Below are 22028 nucleotides of genomic sequence, written 5' to 3'. Positions count from 1 at the left end.
TTGCTTATATTTTCTACTTGATTAAATTCTTATTACTTACATCTTTTGACATAATAATCTTCTGAATGATTTATTTTAAACAACATGGACATCAATACTAACGTTAAGATTGCTTTGCAATTTACTCACAGATTTAAATGACACAAAATGTCATAACTTTTAGTCACTCTCTTTTCAGTTAATCTCCCTCAGGAATTTTTCTTTGTTCCTTTATTCTCACTGACTTTTCCTCTTATAACTTGTGTATGTTCTTCTGATTTTGCTTTTTTATGTTCTATATTATTTCATAATGATTTTTCCATATTTCCTTATAATCCTCATATTTGTCAATCTTAATCGAATTAGAGTATTCCACTACATTAATGTATCACAATTCAGTCAACCATCCCCCACTGGATATTAAGGTGCTTCCAATTTATTTTTTTGCATGTGAGGTCGTTATGAATATATTTAACAACTATTTTTTTGTTTTTTAATATATTTCTCTAGGTATTTAACTGGGTTAAGGGGTATGATTTTTTTTTGGTAACACATCAGATTTCTCATTGAAAAAGATTCTATGAGTTTATAATTCCTCCAACAATGAGAGCACAACTGTTTCTCTACATTCTTGCTACACTGGGTTTCATTGTTTAAAATTATTTTTGCTAATTTCATAGGTATGAGGTGGTGCTTGAAAATTGTTTTCATTCGAATCTCTATTTAATAAGACTAAATGTGGAAGTTGTTTCAAAATATCCAAGAAATATGGATGTGAAAGATAAGAGATCAGTCAGTGGATGGAAGGATACTGGGAAAGAGCCATTGGGGAAGTGGGGAATGGAGATTTAAGGAGAAAGGAAATGAATAGAGATGCAAGGAGAAAGAGAATGACTTCTAGGTCTTGGAAAAGGCAGATGAAGCGCAGGCACTAAAGGACCAGCCTTATTAAGATATACCTCTTTTACTGAGACAGGAGGGGAAAAGGTTGAAGATGCTAAACATTTTTGAGCCATGGGGGAGGGAAATTGAAGGAGTTCCCTGGTTTCTTTCCAGAGCCAGCTCATATGTCACTCTTTGCCTTTTTTAGACTCTCGTCCAGGAGTGCTTTCCTCACCATCCCTAAGGTTACCTTGTCTGTGTTGTGTAGATACCTATATAGATACATATTATCCCCTTCATTAGCATGTGAGTGCCTTGAGGGCAGAGATCATCTCATTTTTGTATTTGTTTCCCTAGTGCTTAGTACAGTGCATCCCCTGGTGTGATGGCACACATCTACAATTCCTGATGCCATGGAGGCTCAGTCCAGTGGATCACCCGAGTCCGGAAATTCTGAGAAACAGTGGGCTAAAGTTGACTGATTAAGCACTAATTTCTTCATCAGTGGGGTAAGCTCCAGGGAGCAGAGGACCACCAAGCTGCCTAAAGATGGATGAACCAACCTAGGTCAGAGCTCCCCAGATAATCAGTAAGAGGATCAGCCTGTAAGTGGGATTTCCAGCCTGAGCAAAATGGGGAGATCCAGTCTCAAAAATAAACGAACAAAACAAAAAAGCTTTTCATTCATTCATTCATTCATTCATTCATTCATTTTCTGGAGAGAAGAGAGAATGGAGTCAGGAAGACCTGGTAAGAAGCTACTGTAATAGTTGAGGCTGGTGATAACAAAGAAATAATAAAAATAATAATGATAGCATTTACATAGTGTTTTAAGGTTTGTAAAATGCGTTACAAATATTATCTTATTTGATCCATTTGATTAGGAGCTCCTTGAGGGTCAGGGACTGTCTTTTGCCCCATTTTTTGTACCTCTAATGCTTAACATACTGCCTTTAGGGAGTACTTAATAAATAAATGTTTATTGGCTGATTGATCCTCACAACAACCCTGGGATGTAGGTGTTATTCTTATCTCCACTTTTGTTGCTGTTATTCAGGTATTTCATATCCAACTCTTCATTACACTATTTGGGGTTTTCTTGGCAAAGATCCTGGAATGGTTTGCCATTTCCTTCTCCAGCTCATTTTATTACTAATTAATTAATTAATTAATTAATTAATTTTAATGAGGCAATTGGGGTTAAGTGACTTGCCCAGGGTCACACAGCTAGTAAGTGTTAAGTGTCTGAGGCTGGATTTGAACTCAGGTACTCCTGACTTCAGGGCTGGTGCTCTATCCACTGTGCTACCTAGCTGCCCTTTCTCCACTTTACAGACAGGGAAGCTGAGGCAGACAGAGATTAAGTGAACTTGCTCAGGGTCAACCACCTAGCAAGTGTCTGAGGCCAGATTTTAACTTAGGTCCTGACTCTATCTACTGTGCCATCTAGCTGTCTTTAAGGTGATGCCAGTAGAAAAAGCAAGGATGAGATGGATTTGAGGGACTGCAAAAGTTACCCTTAGCAAATATCCTTGAGGTCTGTCTTATCTTAAGTCTTGTATTAAACACTAACTTGGTGACAAAACCTCTTTAAGATTCCTACACAGAAGAGTGCTGGGGACCTTAACAAATCTGAATCAAAAGTGGCCCTGGAGGGAACTGTTTGTAGTCTGGAGGGCAATGCTCCAAGATGGTGCCAGGCAGACTGTCTGTGTTGTAGGACTTGATGAAGTCATTTGCTAAATAGGATCATAACTCACTTGTGAAGAAACATGATCAGTTCCCTGAAATACAAGTGGTTTTCCTGCAGTGGGTGGGAGTAAGTGGGCTATAAATGAATATGACTTTTTACTTCCTTTTAGCTAATGGTTAAAATCCTTCTTGTTCAGATGACATCAGATGAAGCTATACAAAGCTCTCTTCCCTTTCAAACTTCTTGGCTCCCAGGAGTCTGCCCACATGCTCATTTCCCCCACTGAGGAAGATTATCTGTGTCCACCCAGGGCCAAAACTGCTGGTCAATGCAGCCCCCAAAAAAGTCAATTTAGTTCTAAAAATCATTCAAACCAAGTGTTAGGGGTTTTGTAGACAAAATGAATAATAAATGCCTGGATCTCTCACTTTTCACAATAGTGTTGGGGTATCACAAAGACCTTGCCCCAGAGACATCTTTGTAACATCTGTATCCTCCATTATTCTTACCTAGAAAATCCAAGTGCAGAAGATAGGTGGGGAAAATTCCACTGTGAAAGGCACTTCTTTCTTTGTGGTCCCAGTAATATGGGTCTGTAGAAGGGTCTTCTTTGATCTTTGCAAATTTTCAAATACTATATAAGGGCTATTATTATTATTATTATTATCAGCAGCAGCAGCTATGGCATACCATATAAAGAGCTTAGTCTTAAGACCTGGGTTCAAGTCCTGCCTTGGACACATATCAGATGCATGAGCCTGGCAGGTCACTTATCCTTTCACGCTCTAGGCAACACGCCAAGGCTGTAAGTTTCAGAGAAGGTGCTGACATGCTTTGGTAGAGGAAGTTTCCTCATCCTGAGGTTCTCTGGACTAGTAAAATCTCAGGTCAGATCTTGATCCTTATTCTGGTTTTTTGTTTGTTTGTTTGTTTTTTTTAGTGACACAATTGGGGTTAAGTGACTTGCCCAGGGTCACACAGCTAGTAAGTGTTAGGTGTCTGAGGCTGGATTTGAACTCAGGTCCTCCTGACTCCAGGGCCGGTGCTCTATCCACTGCGCCACCTAGCTGCCCCTTGATCCTTATTCTGATTCTTATTATTCAGGGAACATATAATAATGACTGAGCAAGGCTATTCAATGGTTTCCAGAAGCTTTTATTTTTCTCTCTATGGGAGGGAGACATGAGATTGCTGAGTGCCCCAAAGGAATGAAATGCCTGGAAGGAATCCTGTGGCACTTCCGAATGTGGGACTTTCCCTATGTGAAACTTTATGATTCTTATAAAAATCATGCATTTATATTATAATCTAGCATCTAATACTCACGAACTACAACATCACTTACAAAATCGTTTGAAAACCCATCAAATCTTTCTGGGAATAAGAAAAACTGTCCAGAATAATTTCCTTTCATTGCATAGACCTTCCTTCTGCCATTCTTCCCAATGTGGCAAACTCAATGAAAAAACAACAAGCCAGACCCATATAACTCATCATTAAATAAATGGTATTGGATTTAGATAGTAACTTCTAAGAAACAAAATATTTTATGAATATGATCTTTGTAATTTTCCACAACACCTCTAGGAAGCATTTAGGTCACAAAATAGAATAATAAATTAATTTAAGAACATGGTGAATACTAATTTCAGAATACTTCAATTTGGACACATATTATTAATGCTTTCTTTTTTTTTAACGAAATAATTCTAACACTAACACTGCCAATGAAAGGGTTCCAATTTGGGGAACAACTTTTTGAAATTTTTATCAGCAAAGGGTGGTACATATTTTTATATATTCATATAGTGATCACCTGAATTTGATGAATTTGTTGATGGTCCTTCACTCTTCTGATCAGAGTTCCGTGTTTGGTTTTTAGCGAAAGCATGTATACATCTTATCAGATATAATAAATGTTTGTTTTATTTGTTAACACCAAACAGGCCACTCCTTGGGGGAGAGTAAGGACATTAGCAAAATTTATAGGTTAAATTTATATCTATAGCTTGTAATTAAAAAAGAAACAATTTGTTAGCTTCCATTACTAAAGTCTTGCTTTAGTGCCTGTGTCATTGTGGAGCAAAGGTGGGCTTGGATTCGCGAAGGCCATCCCAGAAGAGCACAAGCTCTGAAACCTCCTACTATGTCCTTTCCAAAGCTGTAAAGGTTCTAAGTGCAGGTCTAGTGCTGGTCTCTGTCTATGCTCCAAGGACCAGCTTGGCTAAGTTTGGAGCCGCTCATCACTACATTGTCTACAGACTAAAGCAAGGGTTCCTTATCATTTTTGTGGCAACCTCTTTGGAGTTTTTTAGAAGTCTATGGACTCCTTAGAATAATGTTATTAATAATGAAGAATAAAATACAGAAGATATAAAGGAAACCAACTTAAGTACATATAGTCATCAAAACATTTAATTAAAACAAGGTTCAGGTTAAGAACCCCTGGGCAAATGGATTTTTCGGTGACAGTAATTCTAGAAGATCACCCCTAAGTTTAGAAGAGCTGCAATGGGCATCAGAGGAGGGAGTACTCACAGTAATTAGAACATATATCCTTGATGTACTGAAGCAAGATCTTCTGCATTGATTAAAGACATAGATACATGGAAATACTGACTGTCTCTGGAAATTAAAGATGTGTGACATTCTAACACATACACGGAAGTTCAAACATATGCTTCTTTCACTGATAGGCTGGAGGCACTAATGGCTCATAAAGAAGATAAGAAGGGAGTACATTTCAAGAACAGAGGATGGGTTGTGCAGAATGTGGGAGGTGAACTATCATGTTCACAAACAGCGACAAGTCCAGCCTGGAATGTTGAGTGTATGTGGGGGGAGTAGGATGAAGCAAGGCTGAAAGGCAGGCAGGGACCAAAGAGTGGTGGGCGTAAACGCTAAATCTGCAGTGAGTGTTTAAAAACATCATCAACAACAAACTTACCAAGTGAGTCCTCTTAACCAGAGCTGGGATAAAGGTACTTTATAAAGTGTGAGTTTAGATTCTTAGGAGCTGAGCACAGGCTGAAGGAAAACACAAGGAAGATGTTCAGGGAAAAGTGGTGGGCGAAGGGTTTCATATTACAGGAGTAGGGGCACTGGGCTTTGGTGATTAAAAGATAAATTGGGACTTTCTTTTACAGCCGGAGGTATAAACACATTTTTCCCCCTTCGGACACGTGATGTGCTCTGGGGCTCTTTGCTCTCAGCCTTGCTCTGTTCAACCTTTTATCAGAGGGGTTTTTTTCAAGATAAAGACATATATGCCTTGTCAAATTTGCATTTGATAAAAAGCTAGAAGTATACTAGGTCTGCTCATGATCATGGGAAGACTCTGAATATTCCTGGGATTTTAGCTTCCTGAGAGTAAGGAAAGACATTCAGGTTTTTGCCCAGAGCAGTTCATTCCTAATGTTCATTAATCTGACCTGAAAAAATTCTAGGAGAACCAGATGAACAGCAACTTGTGTTCTGGGGTAATGGCTTTCCTTTGCCTTCTGGCTCAAAATGTATGAATGAATTACAAAAAGCAGGAAGTGTCATTCTCTCTTTCAGAGTAATCAGCTTTCTCTTATACATGGTGGTCTTATTTTATTTTTATTTTCTGTTCCAAATCTCTTCTACCCTTTACTCTCTGCTTCACCCACGAAGAAGGCAAGAAATACAACATCATTATACATATGAAGTCATGTAAAACATTTCCACATTAGCCATGTTGCAAAAACAAAACAAAACAAAAACACCAGGAAAATTAAAGAAATAGGAAAAAATATGCTTCAATCTGCACCCAGAGTCCATCACTTCTCTATCTGGGGGTGGAGAGCCTTTTTGATCATGAGTCCTTTGGAATTACTGTGGGTCACTGTATTCATCTGAGTAGCTAAGTCTTTCACAGTTGATTACCATTACAATATTGCTATTACTAAGTAGGATGGTCTCCTGGTCCTGCTCACTGTACTTTGTATTAATTTATGTGTCTTCTGAGGTTTTTCTGAAACTGTCCTGCTCGTCACTTCTTATAGCACAACTGTATTCCATCAGTCATATACCATAACTTGTTTAGACATTCCCCAATCAATGGGCAACCCCTCCATTTAGAATTCTTTGCCCAGGCAGCTAGGTAGCACAGTGAATAGAGTACCGGCCCTGGAGTCAGGAGGATCTGAGTTCAAATCTGGCATCAGACACCTGACACTTACTAGCTGTGTGACCTTGGGCAAGTGACTTACCCCCAATTGCCTCACCAAAAAAAAAATAGAATTCTTTGCCACACAAAAAGAGCTGGTAGAAATATTTCTGCATATATAGGTCCTTTTCCTTTTTTTTTTTCTTTGAGATACAGAACTATTAGTGGTATTGCTGGGTCAAAGGGTATGCACAGTTTCATGGCCCTTTGGGAACAGTTCCAAATTGTTCTCCAGAATGGCTGGACCAATTGATAATTCCACCAACAGTGCATCATTAGTGTCCCGATTTTTCCACATCCTCTCTAGCATGCCATTCTCTTCTTCTATCAGGTTAGCCAATATGATAGGTGTGATGTGGTATGTCAGAGTTGCTTTCAGTTGCATTTCTTTAATTGACAGTGATTTAGAGTATTTGTATGAGTATTAAATAGCATTGATTTCTTCTGAAAACTGCCTGTTCATATCCTTTGACCATTTATCAATTAGGGGATGGCTCTTATTTTTATAATTTTGGCTCAGTTCTCTATATATTTGAGGAAAGAGACTTTTATTAGAGACACCTCCTACTTTTTGACTGTTTTTTTCTTTTTCTGAGGTTTTTCCCTTGTGTTCTGATTTTTCTTTCATAATATGACTAATGCAGAAATATGTTTAAAGTGATTGCTTTCAGTCTTGGGAGAGGGGGGAGGGAAGAGAAGGTGGGAGAAAAATTTGAAACTAAAAATCCTATGAAAACAAATGTTGAAAACTATCTTTACATGTAACTGGAAAATAATAAAATACTTTTATGAATAATAAAAAAGAAACCTCCTATAAACTGTTTCCCCTCAGCTCCCTGCTTTCACCCTAATTTTGGTTACACTGGTTTTGTTTGTACAAAACCTTTTCATTTAATGTAATCAAAATTATCCATTTCACCTTCTGTAATACTTTTTCTTGTTTGGTCATGAACTCTTCCTTTATGTATAGATCTGATGGGAATTTCCCCCCCATGTTCCCCTAAACCTGTTTTGTTTAAATCTTGTACCTATTTTGGGATTATCTTGGCATACAGTGTGAGATGTTGGTCTTTGCCTAATTTCTGTCGTTCTGTTTTCCAGTTTCCCCAGCAGTTTTTGTTGAAGAGTGAGTTCATGTCCCAATAGCTTGGTGATATTATTTTTTGGTGCTTAGAAATAGATAAAATAAGGGCATCTAGGTGGCGCAGTGGATAGAGCACCGGCCCTGGAGTCAGGAGTACCTGAGTTCAAATCCGGCCTCAGACACTTAACACTTACTAGCTGTGTGACCCTGGGCAAATCACTTAACCCCAATTGCCTCACTAAAAAAAAAAAAAAAAGAAAAAAAAAGAAATAGATAAAATGAAAGACTCAATTTCCTTATACTAATGAATGAGTTTTCTGCCTAGAATAGACCATGAAATTTTTTTTTTCCATTGCTGAACATAGCCTATATCAGTGATGCATTATCATCTAACTCTTTGCTTGGTTCTGGATGAAATGTGTTAACAAATTCTTTTTTGCACTCTTTGCAAATTCAGTTACCTTGAACTTCTCTTCATAGTTCTCAAAAGCCTCCATGACCATGCACACAGCCTCCATGGAGCGCTCCAGCCGACCATCGACCCCATTAAAGCGGTACATGCTGCCAGACACATCAACCAAGAGCCGAAGGCGTTTGGGTTTCTGCTGGGGACTCCCAAGCTGAGAGGAAACAAACAAACCCCGCAATGAACAAGAGGGAAATTCTTAGAAACCAAGAAGCTCTTGCTGTTCATCTTGTGAGAGATCCAGGGTGAGTAAATTACTTGGGGAGAGAATACTGCTCCCTCACATAAGCTGAGAACATTGGCTCCCAAAGCATAAGACCTTTGTTGTGAGGATCAGCAGGCTAACAACTTTACCTGAGGCTTAGATTTTACTCAGCAGCAGGTAGAAAGGTTTCTGCAGATTTTGCTTTGGTAAATGGAATCTTAGCCATCTGCTTGTGGCAACAGCCATATGGGAATACTCTGGAATACCACAGTATTTCAAAGAGGGCCAAAGCCAACCTCGTAAAGTTAGTCTATTGCAGTTAATACTTTCCATATTAATAATAATAATAATAATAATAAATAATAATAAATGATAACAACAACTACTTTATTCTTAATTAATGCCTGAACATCATCAATTCTAGCTTTAGGTAGAAATAGTTCAGGGGGAAAAACCCCACATCTGCTTTAACAATCACTGGTACAAAGGGTTTCTTCCCACCCTTCCCCACCCTCAAATCATTTTCCCCATATGCCATCAGACGTGTCTGAATTCCTGCATAAAGTTGTTTGAAGAGATGGTCTGGCAAAAAGTTTAAGAAAAAAATATATGAGTTTCTTTTCTCTTTAGTAAGCCTTATTACCCATCTCCACCAATTCCTGAACTGCTTATTTTCTCTTCTTTCCTCTACAATACTAGAGACAATGAAGCAACAAATCTTGTCAACTGAAATGTGAAATGTCTAGATTCAACTGAATTCTGTACTCTTCTCAGTCAATATGCAAGGTGCAAAGGAATGATGATTGCATCTTTCCTTTAAAAGATTAATTCCAAATTAATCTGTCATTGCATACTTGCTCATATATGTGAAAGTTTTATAGACAGGAGACTTAGCAGATTTAAGGAAATGTTTCCTTTTACTTTTTAGTCTATGATCTCATGACCAAGGAACTTCAAATATAATGGGCATTAGGCAGGAACAGTTTGGCTCAATGGTTAATGTTTTTCTCGAAAATGGATATAACTTACCTAAATTAAATACAGTGACCACATACACTGCCATGATCAGCCACTAATTATTTCACACATTCCTTTAGGGTTATTTGATTACTATGATGTGAGTCAGTGAAGAGAAACAGCTGCCCAGAGATGTAACTGTTGTCATGCCAATGACATAGAAACAAGAGTTCCCCAAACTATCAAGATACCTTGTCTGAGTCAATATTTTAAGATGGTAAATGACTATGAAGCAATTTTGATTGCTCATGAAGATAGGAAATCACCAATCTCTTTTGGCAGCTAAATACTTCATCCCCAATGTCTATTTTTGAGCTTGTAGTACTTATATGCCATCAAAGAATAACAAACTTAGGGATGGAAGGAACCTCAGAAATCATTGAGATCTACATCCTAATTTTTTAGAGATGAGGAAACCGAGGCAGACAGAGGCTAAGTGACTTGCCCAGGGTCAAGTAACTAGTAAGTGTCTGAGGCAGGATCTGAATCTATGTCTTCCTGATGCTAAGTGCAGTGACATATCCATTAAACCTATCAAATAATTTGTACGTACTGATGATATTTCAATTAGGGAAAGAACCCCCTTTTAAAATATTTTTATTTTCAATAAAAACTTAAAAAACAAACAAACAAATGTTTTGTGATTTCACACTGAAAACGTTTTCTGTTACTGCTTGTTGGGGATAATATTTGCTCTCTTCAATATTATGTTCTTCCCAATTCCTTCTTTTTTACCCCTATATTTAAAATTTATGTGTTTTTTTTAACGATGCTAGCAAACTGAGAAGTAAAAATAGGTGACACTAAAGAGAGCTAGAATATACAAGACTTGATTGATCACCAGGCTCACTGTCTGGGGTCAGTGAATTCTGAACACTTACTTCTGGCTGCATTTCTCCCCGACGTTTGTAGATTGCTTTTTCTCCGGTCAATCCATCAATTATCTTGGCATCATCTAACTCTCCAGAAGACTGGTGTCTCAGCCATTGTCGCTCTTTACCCTTGGCCTAAAATGACAAAATATACATGCCTCATGAATCCTCTTTAACTAGACAGGCATATGTCTATAGCTTTACATAGAGGGAAAGAACAGGACACACACGTGGGGCCTTTTCAATAACCAATGGTCACCTTGGCTAAACTCACTGAAACTTGAACACTTCATAAATGAACTGGCTTCTTCCACAGTGAGATTTATTCCTACTGACAAACAACATGTTCTTTCTGATAATTTTGTCGGTCTTAATGACTTTCACATACGGTACTTTAATCTGAATGATGAAATAAATGTTAACATTTAAAGCGCATATGAACTAGAAAATATCATGCAAACGAACCCCTAGAGAAATGTGCAGTATGAAGAGAAGTAACAGAGAAGCATTTGTTGTGGGTCTTCCATCATACTGCTCTTGGAAAATTTAGTAAGTAAGAAAGCAAGAATTCATTAAAATTATCTATGAGTAACTACAGTGGAGCCATGGTACTCAAAGTTCTTCCATTAGAAAATAATTCATAATTGGAAGTTCTCCATGACTTATCCTGAAAATTAATAGCTGAAAGCAGTGGTATAAACATATTTTGTGAAATGAGTTTATGTTTGTTCCATTACATTAACTGATATATTGAATTATTTTTCTCAAGATATTTTCAACATCTTCCAATAATTACAATAATATATTGAAACAATTTGCAACAAGAACTTAGTCATTTCCCATGTAAAGCAGAATAAAATGATAGCTAAATAACAGTGAATATAATAACCCAATTAAATATAAAACCATAACATATATCAATGGGGGGGTCCAAAAGTCTTATTGCAGCTTTAAGCTAGCAAACCTTCTGCAATAAAATTTTTGGGCTCAGAGTGTCCTGTTCATTTCCCCTACATATTCTAGAATGGCGCTAGAGCACAGTAAAAAAAACCCAGGCCAACCTCAGGGTATATTTGAAGATCCCAGAGGCACTGAAGCTGGTCTGGCATTTGAGAATAAACACTAGCTCCATGGTTAGTGCATGACAGACTAGAGTGAGTGCACTGGATGAAGGGTCACCCAAAAGGTGACCCAATGTTCCCCCTGACTCTACATGCAAGCGTGTTCCAAAGAAAATGATGGGGATACTAATTTATGCAGCATGATGTATAGGGTAATTACTTAGAGCTAATCCATCAATTACTTCAGTATTTTTTCAGGGCTTTCTTTGTGAAACACTGTGGTATTTGCTGAGGATACAAAGAAAAAGCAGAAGCAGTCCTTGCCACCCAGGAGCTCATATACTAATGGGGGAGACAGTGTGGCAGAAATTAGAACTCACAAGAGGAATAGAGAGGAGATGGAAGGTAGCATTGGAGGGGGCGGGATCAGTAGTGAGGGGGACCAGAAGAAGCCTCCTGGGGGAATTTGCCCTTGTGTCTTAGAGGAATTCTATGAGTCAAAGGCTGGAAGGGAGAATATTCCAGGCTTGAGGAATATCATCTACTGCAAAGACAAAGAAAGAAGATTCAGTATTATGTTCAAGGATCAGAAAACAGGTAAGTGTGGCTGGATCTTAGAGTGAAGAGGACAGGAGGATAGAAGAAGACTGGAAAGGTAGGAAGGCATAAGGATTCAAAAAGAAAACGATGCTGAGAGACTTGCTCTATCTCTGTATTCATCCTAGGCCTGCTTTTTTAGCTCTAAAATGAGGATGAAGACAATTGCTGTGCCTGATTACGAAAACACAGGGAACAATAACAGTGTACTAGCTGGTTACACCTGGACCTTGGAAGGGTAGTTATCTTTAGCTTAATTCAATAAGCATTTAATTAAGTACCTGCTGTATCCTGAGCAATGTAACAGGTGCTAGGGATACACAAACAAAAATAAAAGTCCTCAAGCTTAGCAGGGAGGAGGGGCAGAAAGCAGGACAACACATGTAGATAAGTCAACACAAAGTAGATTTACAACAAACACAAGTAATTTTTGAGAGCATTAACAACTTGGACGTGGGGATGAGGAGTGACTGTGTGTGTAGGTAGCATTCTGATCACGAGGGAGAAGTCTGTATAATGGCATGGAGGTGGGAAATGGATCATCACATGCAGTTAGAAGGTTATTTTGGCTGGAACAGACTATGAGGAGGAACAGTGTGACATCAATCTTGAGAGGCTTTAATACCAAAACAAAAGAGATAATATTTCATCCTAGAGGCAAGACGTGGTCATTAAAGGTTTCTAAGAAGGAGTTATATGGTGGAAATTGTGTATTGAAAATTATTAATTTGGTAGCAGACAATTCCACTCTGATGGCAGAAAGTGAAGAAGAATTAAGAAGCTGCTTGATGAGGGTGAAAGAGGGTGTAAAAGCTGACTTGAAGCTTAACATCAACAAGACTAAGATCATCAAAACTGGTATCAATCACTGCCTGGCAAACAAGAGGGAGAAAAAAGGAAGCAGTGTCAGATTTTATATTCTTGGGCTCAAAGATCATTGCAGTTGGTGGCTGCAACCATGAAATTAAAAGACGCTTGTTCCTTCCTTTTTTCTTTTTTCTTTTTTTTTTTTTTGCAGGGCAATGAGGGTTAAGTGACTTGTCCAGGGTCACAGAGATAGTGTCAAGTGTCTGAGGCTGGATTTGAACTCAGGTCCTCCTGAATCCAGGGCTAGTGCTCTATCCACTGCACCACCCAGTTGCCCCCAAGATACTTGTTCCTTAGAAGAAAAGCTATTGTAAATCTGGACAATACACTAAAAAGAAGAGACATCACCTTGCTGACAAAGGTCTGTATATTCAAAGCTATGGTTTTTCCAGTAGCAGAATAAGGCTGTGAGAGTTGGACTACAGGAAAGCCAAATGTCACAGAATCAAACTGTGGTGCTAAAGAAGACTTTTGAGAATCCCTTGGGCAGCAAGAAGATCAAATCAGTCAATACTTAGAGAAACTAATTCAGGCTATTCACTGGAAGGTCAAACACTAAAGCTGGAGCTTAAATACTTTGGCCACATAATGAGAAGATAGGACTCTGGAAAAACCTCTGATGTTGGGAAAAACTGAAGGCAAAAGGAGAAGGTGATGGCAGAGGATGAGATGGATAGATAGTGTCATGGAGGCAACAAACATGAGCTTCGACAGACTTTGGGAGATAGTGAAGGATAGAAGGGACTGGCATGCCATGGTCCATCGGGTCATGAAGAGTCAAACACAAGTGGACAACTGAACAATAACAAGCTGTATGAAGGATGAACAGGAAAGGGGAGATATTTGTGGTTGGGAAACCATTCCAAGGTGGATATGTCCAGCAGGAAGCTGGTAATATGGGGGCTAGCATTCCAAAGAGATGTGACCATTGGATAGCTAGATTTGAGTCACCTGCATGGTGAGTATATTTTAATTAATAACCCAAGGGAGCTGATTCAGTCTCTAAGAGAGGATGTAGAAAAAGAAAGGTGGACCCTTGTATATAGCCATGCAAAGGTGTTAGGACATGGATGATGATCTGATGTGGAGAACCAGGAGAGGAAGGAAGGAGGGATGACTGTGGATCATCAGTGTCAAAGGCTGAAGAGAGGCCAGAAAGGATGAAGGCTGAGAAAAGGCTATTAGTAATGGATCTCTGGTAACTTCAGAGAAAGCATTATCTCAATTATGCAATTAGGACGTTGCAGGGTAATTGGAAAGAGAATGTAGAGGATCATTACATGAAACAGATTCCAGCCATTAAGAGGGCCAGTGATTGAATAAATGAAGAACTTACTAAGTTTTAGAAACAATGCTAACACATTCCAATCACTGAAGTACTCTGCTTTGGAATATTTTAGATCCTTTATATCAAGTGCAAATGATCCCTTAATTTCAACAACTGATGGTAATGACTCAAAATGAAAAGGAAACTGCCCATATTTCACAAAGTGGAGAAGTCTGAAAGTTTATTCCTATAGGGAGCAACTATATAGTAATACACAGTGAAGTAGAAGTCAAGAAAGAAGGAAGGAAACATCTAAGTGCCTACTATGTGCCAGCCACTGTGCTAAGTAAGCACTTTACAAATGTTATCTCATTTGATTCTCACAACAACCCTGGGAGGGGGAGGATACTATTATCCCTATTTTACAGTTGAGGAAACTGAGGCAGACACAGGCTGAGTGACTTGCCTAGGATCACACAGCTAGGAGGTGTCTGAGGCCTGATTAGAACTCAAGTCTTTCTGATTCTGGGCTCAGCTCTCCATCCACTGTATCACCTAGAGGCCTCAAGAAGACCTAGGCTTAAGTCTCACCACAGCCCTTTCCTGCCTGTGTGGCTCTAAAGAAAATATTCAACCTCTTGGAGCCACAGTTTCTTCATTTATAAAATGAGGATAATAATAGTCCCTACCTCGCAGGGTTGTTGCGATGATCAAATGACATAATATATGTAAAACATTTTAAACCTTAAAACATTATATAGATGTGAGATATCAAAGAAATCAAATTGTAGGGAGAAAGCACACTGGCACTATGGCCATGGTGGCTCGGTAGGCCATGGACCCTGCTTTCAGAGAGTGGAAATAAAGGCTGGTCAGGATGACGGCAGTGTGTTACACAGGGGAGAAAACCCCACTGGTTCTGGAGTCAGAAGACCTTGGTTCAATTTCCACATCTGGTATTTATTACTTGTATGACCCTGGGCAAATCACCCGCCCCCTTGGGCCACAATTTCCTCATTTGAGAAATAAGGGGGTTTGATTCCACGGCCTCTGAAGTCCCTTTCAGTTCTACATCTATGACCCCATGATAATGAGACCTATTCTTACATGGGACTTATGTAATCAGTCTCACCAGAGTATAGTTACACTGTGTACGATGCACATGCCAATGGGGATAATTGCTATGCCTGAGGAACGCTACAATCTGGCAAGGTTAAGAGCAGCTGGAGAGCCAGAGGCAGCTGACATGAAGCCCAAAATGGCAGATGTGATCCCAAGGCATCGGATGAGAGCTCAAGACAGTAGACACAGAGAATTATGCACTTAATGGTAAAATAGGCGGTGTGTGATTTGTCCTAATTTTTTGGTCCACTTTTATGAGCTAGTTAATGCCAACTACTTAAGTCTTCACTGGGCTGCCCTCTTCATTGGGTTAGGCAGGTCCAAATTGTATCTTTATGTAAAGGTTCATATCTTTTAAAAAATGTAAGGCAAGGTGCATTCCTGTTCTCATTCCCTTCACCATTAGCAATGCAAACATTACACCTATAAATTCTGAATTATTTTGGCTTTACTTGTAGTCTTAATTTTCTCAACAGTGTTCTTTGTCTTTGAGAGACATGAAGCTGTTTTGTTACTGTTATCAGTGCAAAACAAAAGTTTACTAAATATCACGCCCCCTTCTTTCAGAATTGTTATATATATGTGTGTATTTTACAATTATATTGTATACATAAAATGTATGAACTGGCAGAATAAGCAAATTTTTGCTATGACAATTTTATTAGCTGCATTTGTACAAGAATGAATTAATGTACTTGCAGCTCAGCATTTTATGATACTGAAAAAAGAAAGCTTTTTCCTACCCAAGTTTTAGAGTTGACAGTGTTATTGAATAAAATGTGAGAATTCCAAACAATGTTCCGAGTCTCTTAAAGTAGTTAATATTTTCAGGAGAAATTGCCAGGATTTTCAATCACATATGGTGGCTGAGAACCACAACAAATGAATAACTTTTGTTTTTTACTGAATGTTTGTGGAACTCTTGTTACTTTACAATAGAAGTCATGAAGATGGAATTTAGGAGGTCATAGGAAGTTATAGCTGGAAAGGTCACAAGAGATCACCTAGATGAAGGCACAAAGCCCATATTAAGCGGCTCGCTCAAAGTTATATAGCTGAGATTAGAATCCAGGGCTCTTATCTTTCAGCTGAGTGGTTTTCCTATTACACATGAGGTGGCAGAATCCCAGAAGCTGAAATAGAGAAGGACTGCTTGTTCACCTGGCCATCTTCTGTCTTGCTGCTGTACCATCCTCCAAGCGAGAAGAGCCAGGTTACTCAGCTCTGAACTCCTTGGGACCCTGCCTTCTCATTTTGACCTGGGCCATTTTCTGTCCTGCCACCCTACCGCCCTCCCATACACTCCTTGCTCTGAGAACTCTGATTTTTATTTTGGTGGCTATTACAAACTAACAGGGAATGAGATGGAAGGGGCATATAGCAACAGTCCGTCCCTTCCATCCCAGCTTGTCATCACTACCAGGTCCGACCAGTTTCTATGGCTCAGCAACTTTACAACCCTATCTTATGGGAGAACCAGTGGGACTGGCTTTGGTGGGAGCGTGTCAATGGGCAAAGGCAGGTAGCAGGGGGCGGTGCCAAAACATATGCCAGTAGCTGGTGGGTCTCTCACTTCTTCCGAACCTTCTCACTCACAGCACAGCACATACATCCTGGATGATCTGAGCAGTGCTTCAGACCGAGTGGACAAATTGGGGAAAGGCAAAGACAGGTTCAGGCTCTAGAACAGCTATACCTTAGTCTTGTGGTTGGTTGTTGGGATAGCTGGAACCAAAGTCCATCTCCAGGCTTCTCAGCCCTTCTATGACCTTCTAGTTCTTTACTATTTAGTCCCAGGTGACCCTGGCACAAGTGCTTACAGCACTGACCAAAGGAATAGGGCATCTGACTTCTAACCATATTCATACTACCATTGTCTCTGGCTATTCCATTCATCATTCCTGTTAATTTCCTAGACCGAAATGCCCTCCCCTGGCCACCACTCCTCTATATGTGTTGCCTCCCCTATTAAAATGCAAGAGTCTCTAGGGAAGAGAACCTCCCCTTTTGTATCTGCACCTCAAGCTCTAAGTCCAGCTTGGCACACAGTAAGTGCTAAATAAATGCTTTTTCTTTCATTCATTAAAAAAGAGGATGACATTTTCAGACAGTGCTTTCACATAGTGAACAGTTAACAGAAAGTTTACTGAATTAAAATAAGGATGAATATTTTGAGTTTAAGAATGAAAACAATAATGAGAAAGAGTAGACTGGAATATCACACTGTGGACCATGCTTGAATTCTCCACCTTGTGTACTTTCAGAAAAAGGATATTTTTCCCTTTTAAACATGAAACAGGCACTGAAGACCTGAGTTATAAATTCAGCACGAAGGCTTAAATAAAAGAACACTAATTCTAAAAGAGGGCTTCTTAAACTTTTTCCACTCATGACCCCTTTTTGCCTGAGAAATTTTGACGTGACCCTGGGTATATGGGTATATAAAATAGGTATATATACAAATCAAACATTTCTCTATTGCCAAATTTTTCACAACCCCCACAGTTACATGACCCCATAAGGGGTTGAGACCCACAGTTTAAGAAGCTTTGTGCTAAAATAATATTGTACAATCAAAACAAATGAATTAGATTAAGCAAATATTTATTATAAATTTACTACCCTTTTGTCCCTTCCTCTTCTCTTTCCAACCCATTCTTCGTGTTTCTTATGCACATGCCACTTATCTATAAACATTCTTCAATAATTCACTATTCGATACCAAAGTTAAAATACTTTCATCTGGCATTTGATTACCTCAATAACCTGGCACAACTTTTCTATCTGATCCTTATCTCATAGCATACTCTTCTCACCAGAGAGACTGGAGTATTTGATAGTCCATTACATGTTTTGTGCCCTCCTGTCTTTCTTGCTTTTGCTTATATTATTTTTTATACCAGAAAAAACCCCCTCTCCCCCTTTGCCTTTTGAAATACTGTCTATACTTTAAGGCCAAGTTCAAAAGCCTCCTCTTCCATGAAGCCTTCCCTCCAGTTGAAACGATCCTTTCCCCCTCATACATCAAACCATAGTTGGTTTATGTTTCTCTTAAACACTTGTATTCTTCTGCATTATAATTTTTGTTGTTTTGTTTGTTTTTGCTTTTTTTGGTTGGGCAATGAGGGTTAAGTGACTTGCCCAAGGTCACACAGTTAGTAAATGTCAAGTGTCTGAGGCTGGATTTGAACTCAGGTACTCCTGAATCCAGGGCCAGTGCTCTATCCACTGTGCCACCTAGCTGCCCCCTGCATTATAATTTTTTATCTATGCGCTATATCTACCCACTAGATTGAGAGATCTTATTTAATTTTTCTTTCTCCTCTTCAGTATAATGCTCTGCATACAGTAGATACTTAATGTTTGTTGCTACTGTTGCTAAAACTATAAGCCCATATCTGTGCTAGGTGTTATAAGGATGGCAGAAACAAGGTAAGATATGGCCCTCTATACTCAAACAATAATTTATGTGCTAAGCTGTGTTACTAACTTCTTCTTCTTCTTTTTTTTTTTTTGGTGAGGCAATTGGGATTAAGTGACTTGCTCAGAGTCACACAGCCAGTAAGCATTAAGTGTCTGAGGCCAGATTTGAACTCAGGTCCTCCTGATTCCAGGGCTAGTGCTCTATCCACTGCACCACCTAGCTGCCCCCTGTGTTACTAACTTCTAAAGGGATATGTAAGGAAATAAATTAAAGATTGTATTCCTCAGTGCTAAGGGAAATCAAAGTAAAGGAAAGGTCATGCTGGGATTGAATAAATAAAATAAGGTTTCATCCAGAAGGTAAATTTGGAGCTGGGTTTTGAAGGATGTATAGGATTTGGACTTGTAGAGAGGTTCCATGATTTTATATGACAAATGTTCCATTGTGTTATATTAAAGGAGCAGTTTTCAGGCTTCCTGGGTCAGCAGATCACTTTAACAGGGCAAAGATCGTGTAAAATAGCTCTTGAAACCTCCCATATTTTGGTGAATATAAAAAGTGATGTGATACGTTCTAAAACTGGCTAAAATGGAAAGGATCATTACTAGTAGGCCAGATGCTTGGTGATGGTTTTTTTGGTCATGAAAATCCATCAAATAAACAAACAAAAAGAGGCAAACTGTACCCTCATCTTGTATATTTCATCCTCCCCCCTTTCTTCCACTGTCCACTATGAATCATAGTTTTTAGACCATCTATAAATATTAACTTCTTTCTACCCTGCTCCTTTGCTGGAACTTTAGCTGACTAGGACTTCCCTATTTGTGACTTTAGAGGTGGGAAATCAACCAGACCTACCTGAACGAGATCCCTCTCTTCCCTATAAAATACCTGGACTTCTCTGATCCAAGAGCTGCCTGACCTACTGAACATGGACTCAAGAGTCCATATACCAAGTCTTGGGAACAGCTTCCCAAAGACCCTTCTGGACTTGTGTTTTCTTCAGTAGCCTAGAGATCATGGCATCTGAGGTTCCATGATGACAACCCTGCTTGTAGCCCTTCCTTTTCCTGGTGCTGGTTGGGTAGTGTCAGAGGATTGGTAGGCTGCCCTTGTTATCACTGACTCTTGTTCTCTTGGGTACCTTTCAGGTAGTATATGTAGCCTTCCTTTAAATGTGCCAAATAGAAAGAAGCATGGCTTTTGACACTGACCAGCTGCTTTGATTTTTCTGGGCAGCCCTTTTAGGGCTAGCAATGGACACTCAAGCGTGTTATAAATGAAACTAAAGGCAAAAGGAAGTTTTAGATATATAAAAGGATGGATAACGAATTTGCTTCCTTGAGGAAGCAAGGAAGCAAATCACAGAATTTTTGGGATTGGTTTTATCATGCATCCATAGGCAATAAGAAACCTCATTTAATGGGACATTTGGTTTTCTCATATTGAAGTACTCAAAATAAATATTTGCAAAAAGACCACCATGAAAATAATTGCAACTTATGTTCCAACAGCTGTTCCAGAGGATGAAGAAATAGAGAAATTCTATGTAGAGCTCATTTAGACCATCTAAGTTAAATCAAATGGTAATATCCATGAAATGGTGAATATAGATAAGAATGGTGAAAAACATTGGAAAACATGGTTCAGGATTATGGAATGAGAGAGGCCATAAGCTTATAGAATATATAGAAACTTTGTGATTATACTTCCTAGATATTTTCTCTTAAAATAATTTAATTTTTCAATAAATAAAAATATTTTTCTTTCTCTTCCTTTGGAAAACCACAGCAACACCAAAACCTTTTGACAAATAGGCATTTGTTGCTGTTGTTCAGTTGTGTCTGACTCTTCATGACCTCAGCACCATAATATGCCAGGCCCTTCTATCCTCTACTATCTCTCAAAGTCTGTCCAAGGTAATGTTCCTTATTTCCATGACAGTATCCATCAATCTCATCTTCTGTCATCCCCTTTTCCTTTTGCCTTCGATATTTCCCAATATCAGGGTCTTTTCCAATGAGTCCCATCTTCTTATTATGTGGCCAAAGTATTTAAGCTTCAGCTTCAGTATCTGACCTTCCTTGGAATAGCCTGAATTAATTTCTTTAAGTATTGACTGATTTTATCTCCTTGCTGTCTAAGAGACTCAAAAATCTTTTCCAGCTTTCCCTATAGTCCAATTCTTACAGCCATTTGTTGCTACAGGAAAAACCATAACTTTGACTATATGGACCTTTGTTGGCAAAGTGATGTCTCTCCTCCTCAGTATGCTGTCCAGATTTGCCATAGCTTTCCTTCCAAGAACAAGTATCCTTTAATTTCATGGCTGCAGCCAAGATATGCACTGATCTTTGAGCCCAAGAATATAAAATCTGGCACTGCTTCCATTTCTTCTCCCTCTATTTGCCAGGAAGTGAAGGGAACAGTTTTTTTTTGTTTGTTTGTTTTTTTTTTACATTAAGATTCAAGCCAACTTTTACATTCTCCCCTTTTACTCTCAAGAAGTTTCTTAATTTCTCTTCATTTTTTGCTACCAGAGTGGTACCATCTGCATATCTGAGATTGTTGATATTTCTCCCATTAACCTTAATTCCAGCTTTTGATTTATGCAATCTGGCATTTCATGTGATATACTCTGCATATAGGTTAAATAAATAAGATGACAATGTACAGGCTTGTTGTATTCCTATTCCAATCTTAAACCAATCAGTTGTTCCATGTTCAGTTCTCTCTCTCTCTCTCTTTTTTTTTTTTTGCGGGGCAATGGGGGTTAAGTGACTTTCCCAGGGTCACACAGCTGGTAAGTGTCAAGTGTCTGAGGCCGCATTTGAACTCAGGTACTCCTGAATCCAGGGCTGGTGCTTTATCCACTGCGCCACCTAGCTGCCCCTCCATGTTCAGTTCTAACTGTTGCTTCTTGGCTTGCATACAGGTTCTTTAGGAGACAAGTAAGATAATCTGATACTCCCATCTCTTTGAGGACTGGCCACATTTTGTTGTTATCTACACAAAATCTTTAGTGTTTAATGAAGCAGAAATAGAAGTTTTTCTGGAACTCCCTTGCTTTCTCCATAGTCCAGTGAATGTTGGCAATTTTGTCTCTAGTTCTGCCTCTGAAAACCAGCCTCCTTGTTTGGTAATTCTTGGTTTACATAATGCTGAAGCCTACTTTGCAGAATCTTAACCATAACCCTGCTGGCATGTGAAATGAGTGCAATGGTTAGGTACTTTGAACATTCTTTGGCATTGTCCTTCTTTAGGATTGGGATGTAAACGGAATTTTTCCAATTCAGTGGCTGC

General features: G+C 38.9%; 1 protein-coding gene across 1 annotated transcript in view; it reads right to left on the bottom strand.

Moving 5' to 3' along the window:
* The window catches only part of VWA8 (von Willebrand factor A domain containing 8), a 411604-nt gene that overhangs the window by 8132 nt on the left and 381444 nt on the right, over positions 1-22028 (bottom strand). The window contains exons 41-42 of the mRNA XM_043992994.1: positions 10397-10522; positions 8289-8447 (exon numbers count right to left, since the gene is read on the bottom strand). Of these exons, the coding sequence (XP_043848929.1) occupies positions 8289-8447; positions 10397-10522 (285 nt within the window). The remainder of the gene's footprint in view (positions 1-8288; positions 8448-10396; positions 10523-22028) is intronic.

Source organism: Dromiciops gliroides, chromosome 3 (assembly GCF_019393635.1).
Source record: "Dromiciops gliroides isolate mDroGli1 chromosome 3, mDroGli1.pri, whole genome shotgun sequence".
NCBI lineage: Eukaryota > Metazoa > Chordata > Mammalia > Microbiotheria > Microbiotheriidae > Dromiciops > Dromiciops gliroides.
This window is presented reverse-complemented; position numbering and strand designations above follow the sequence as displayed.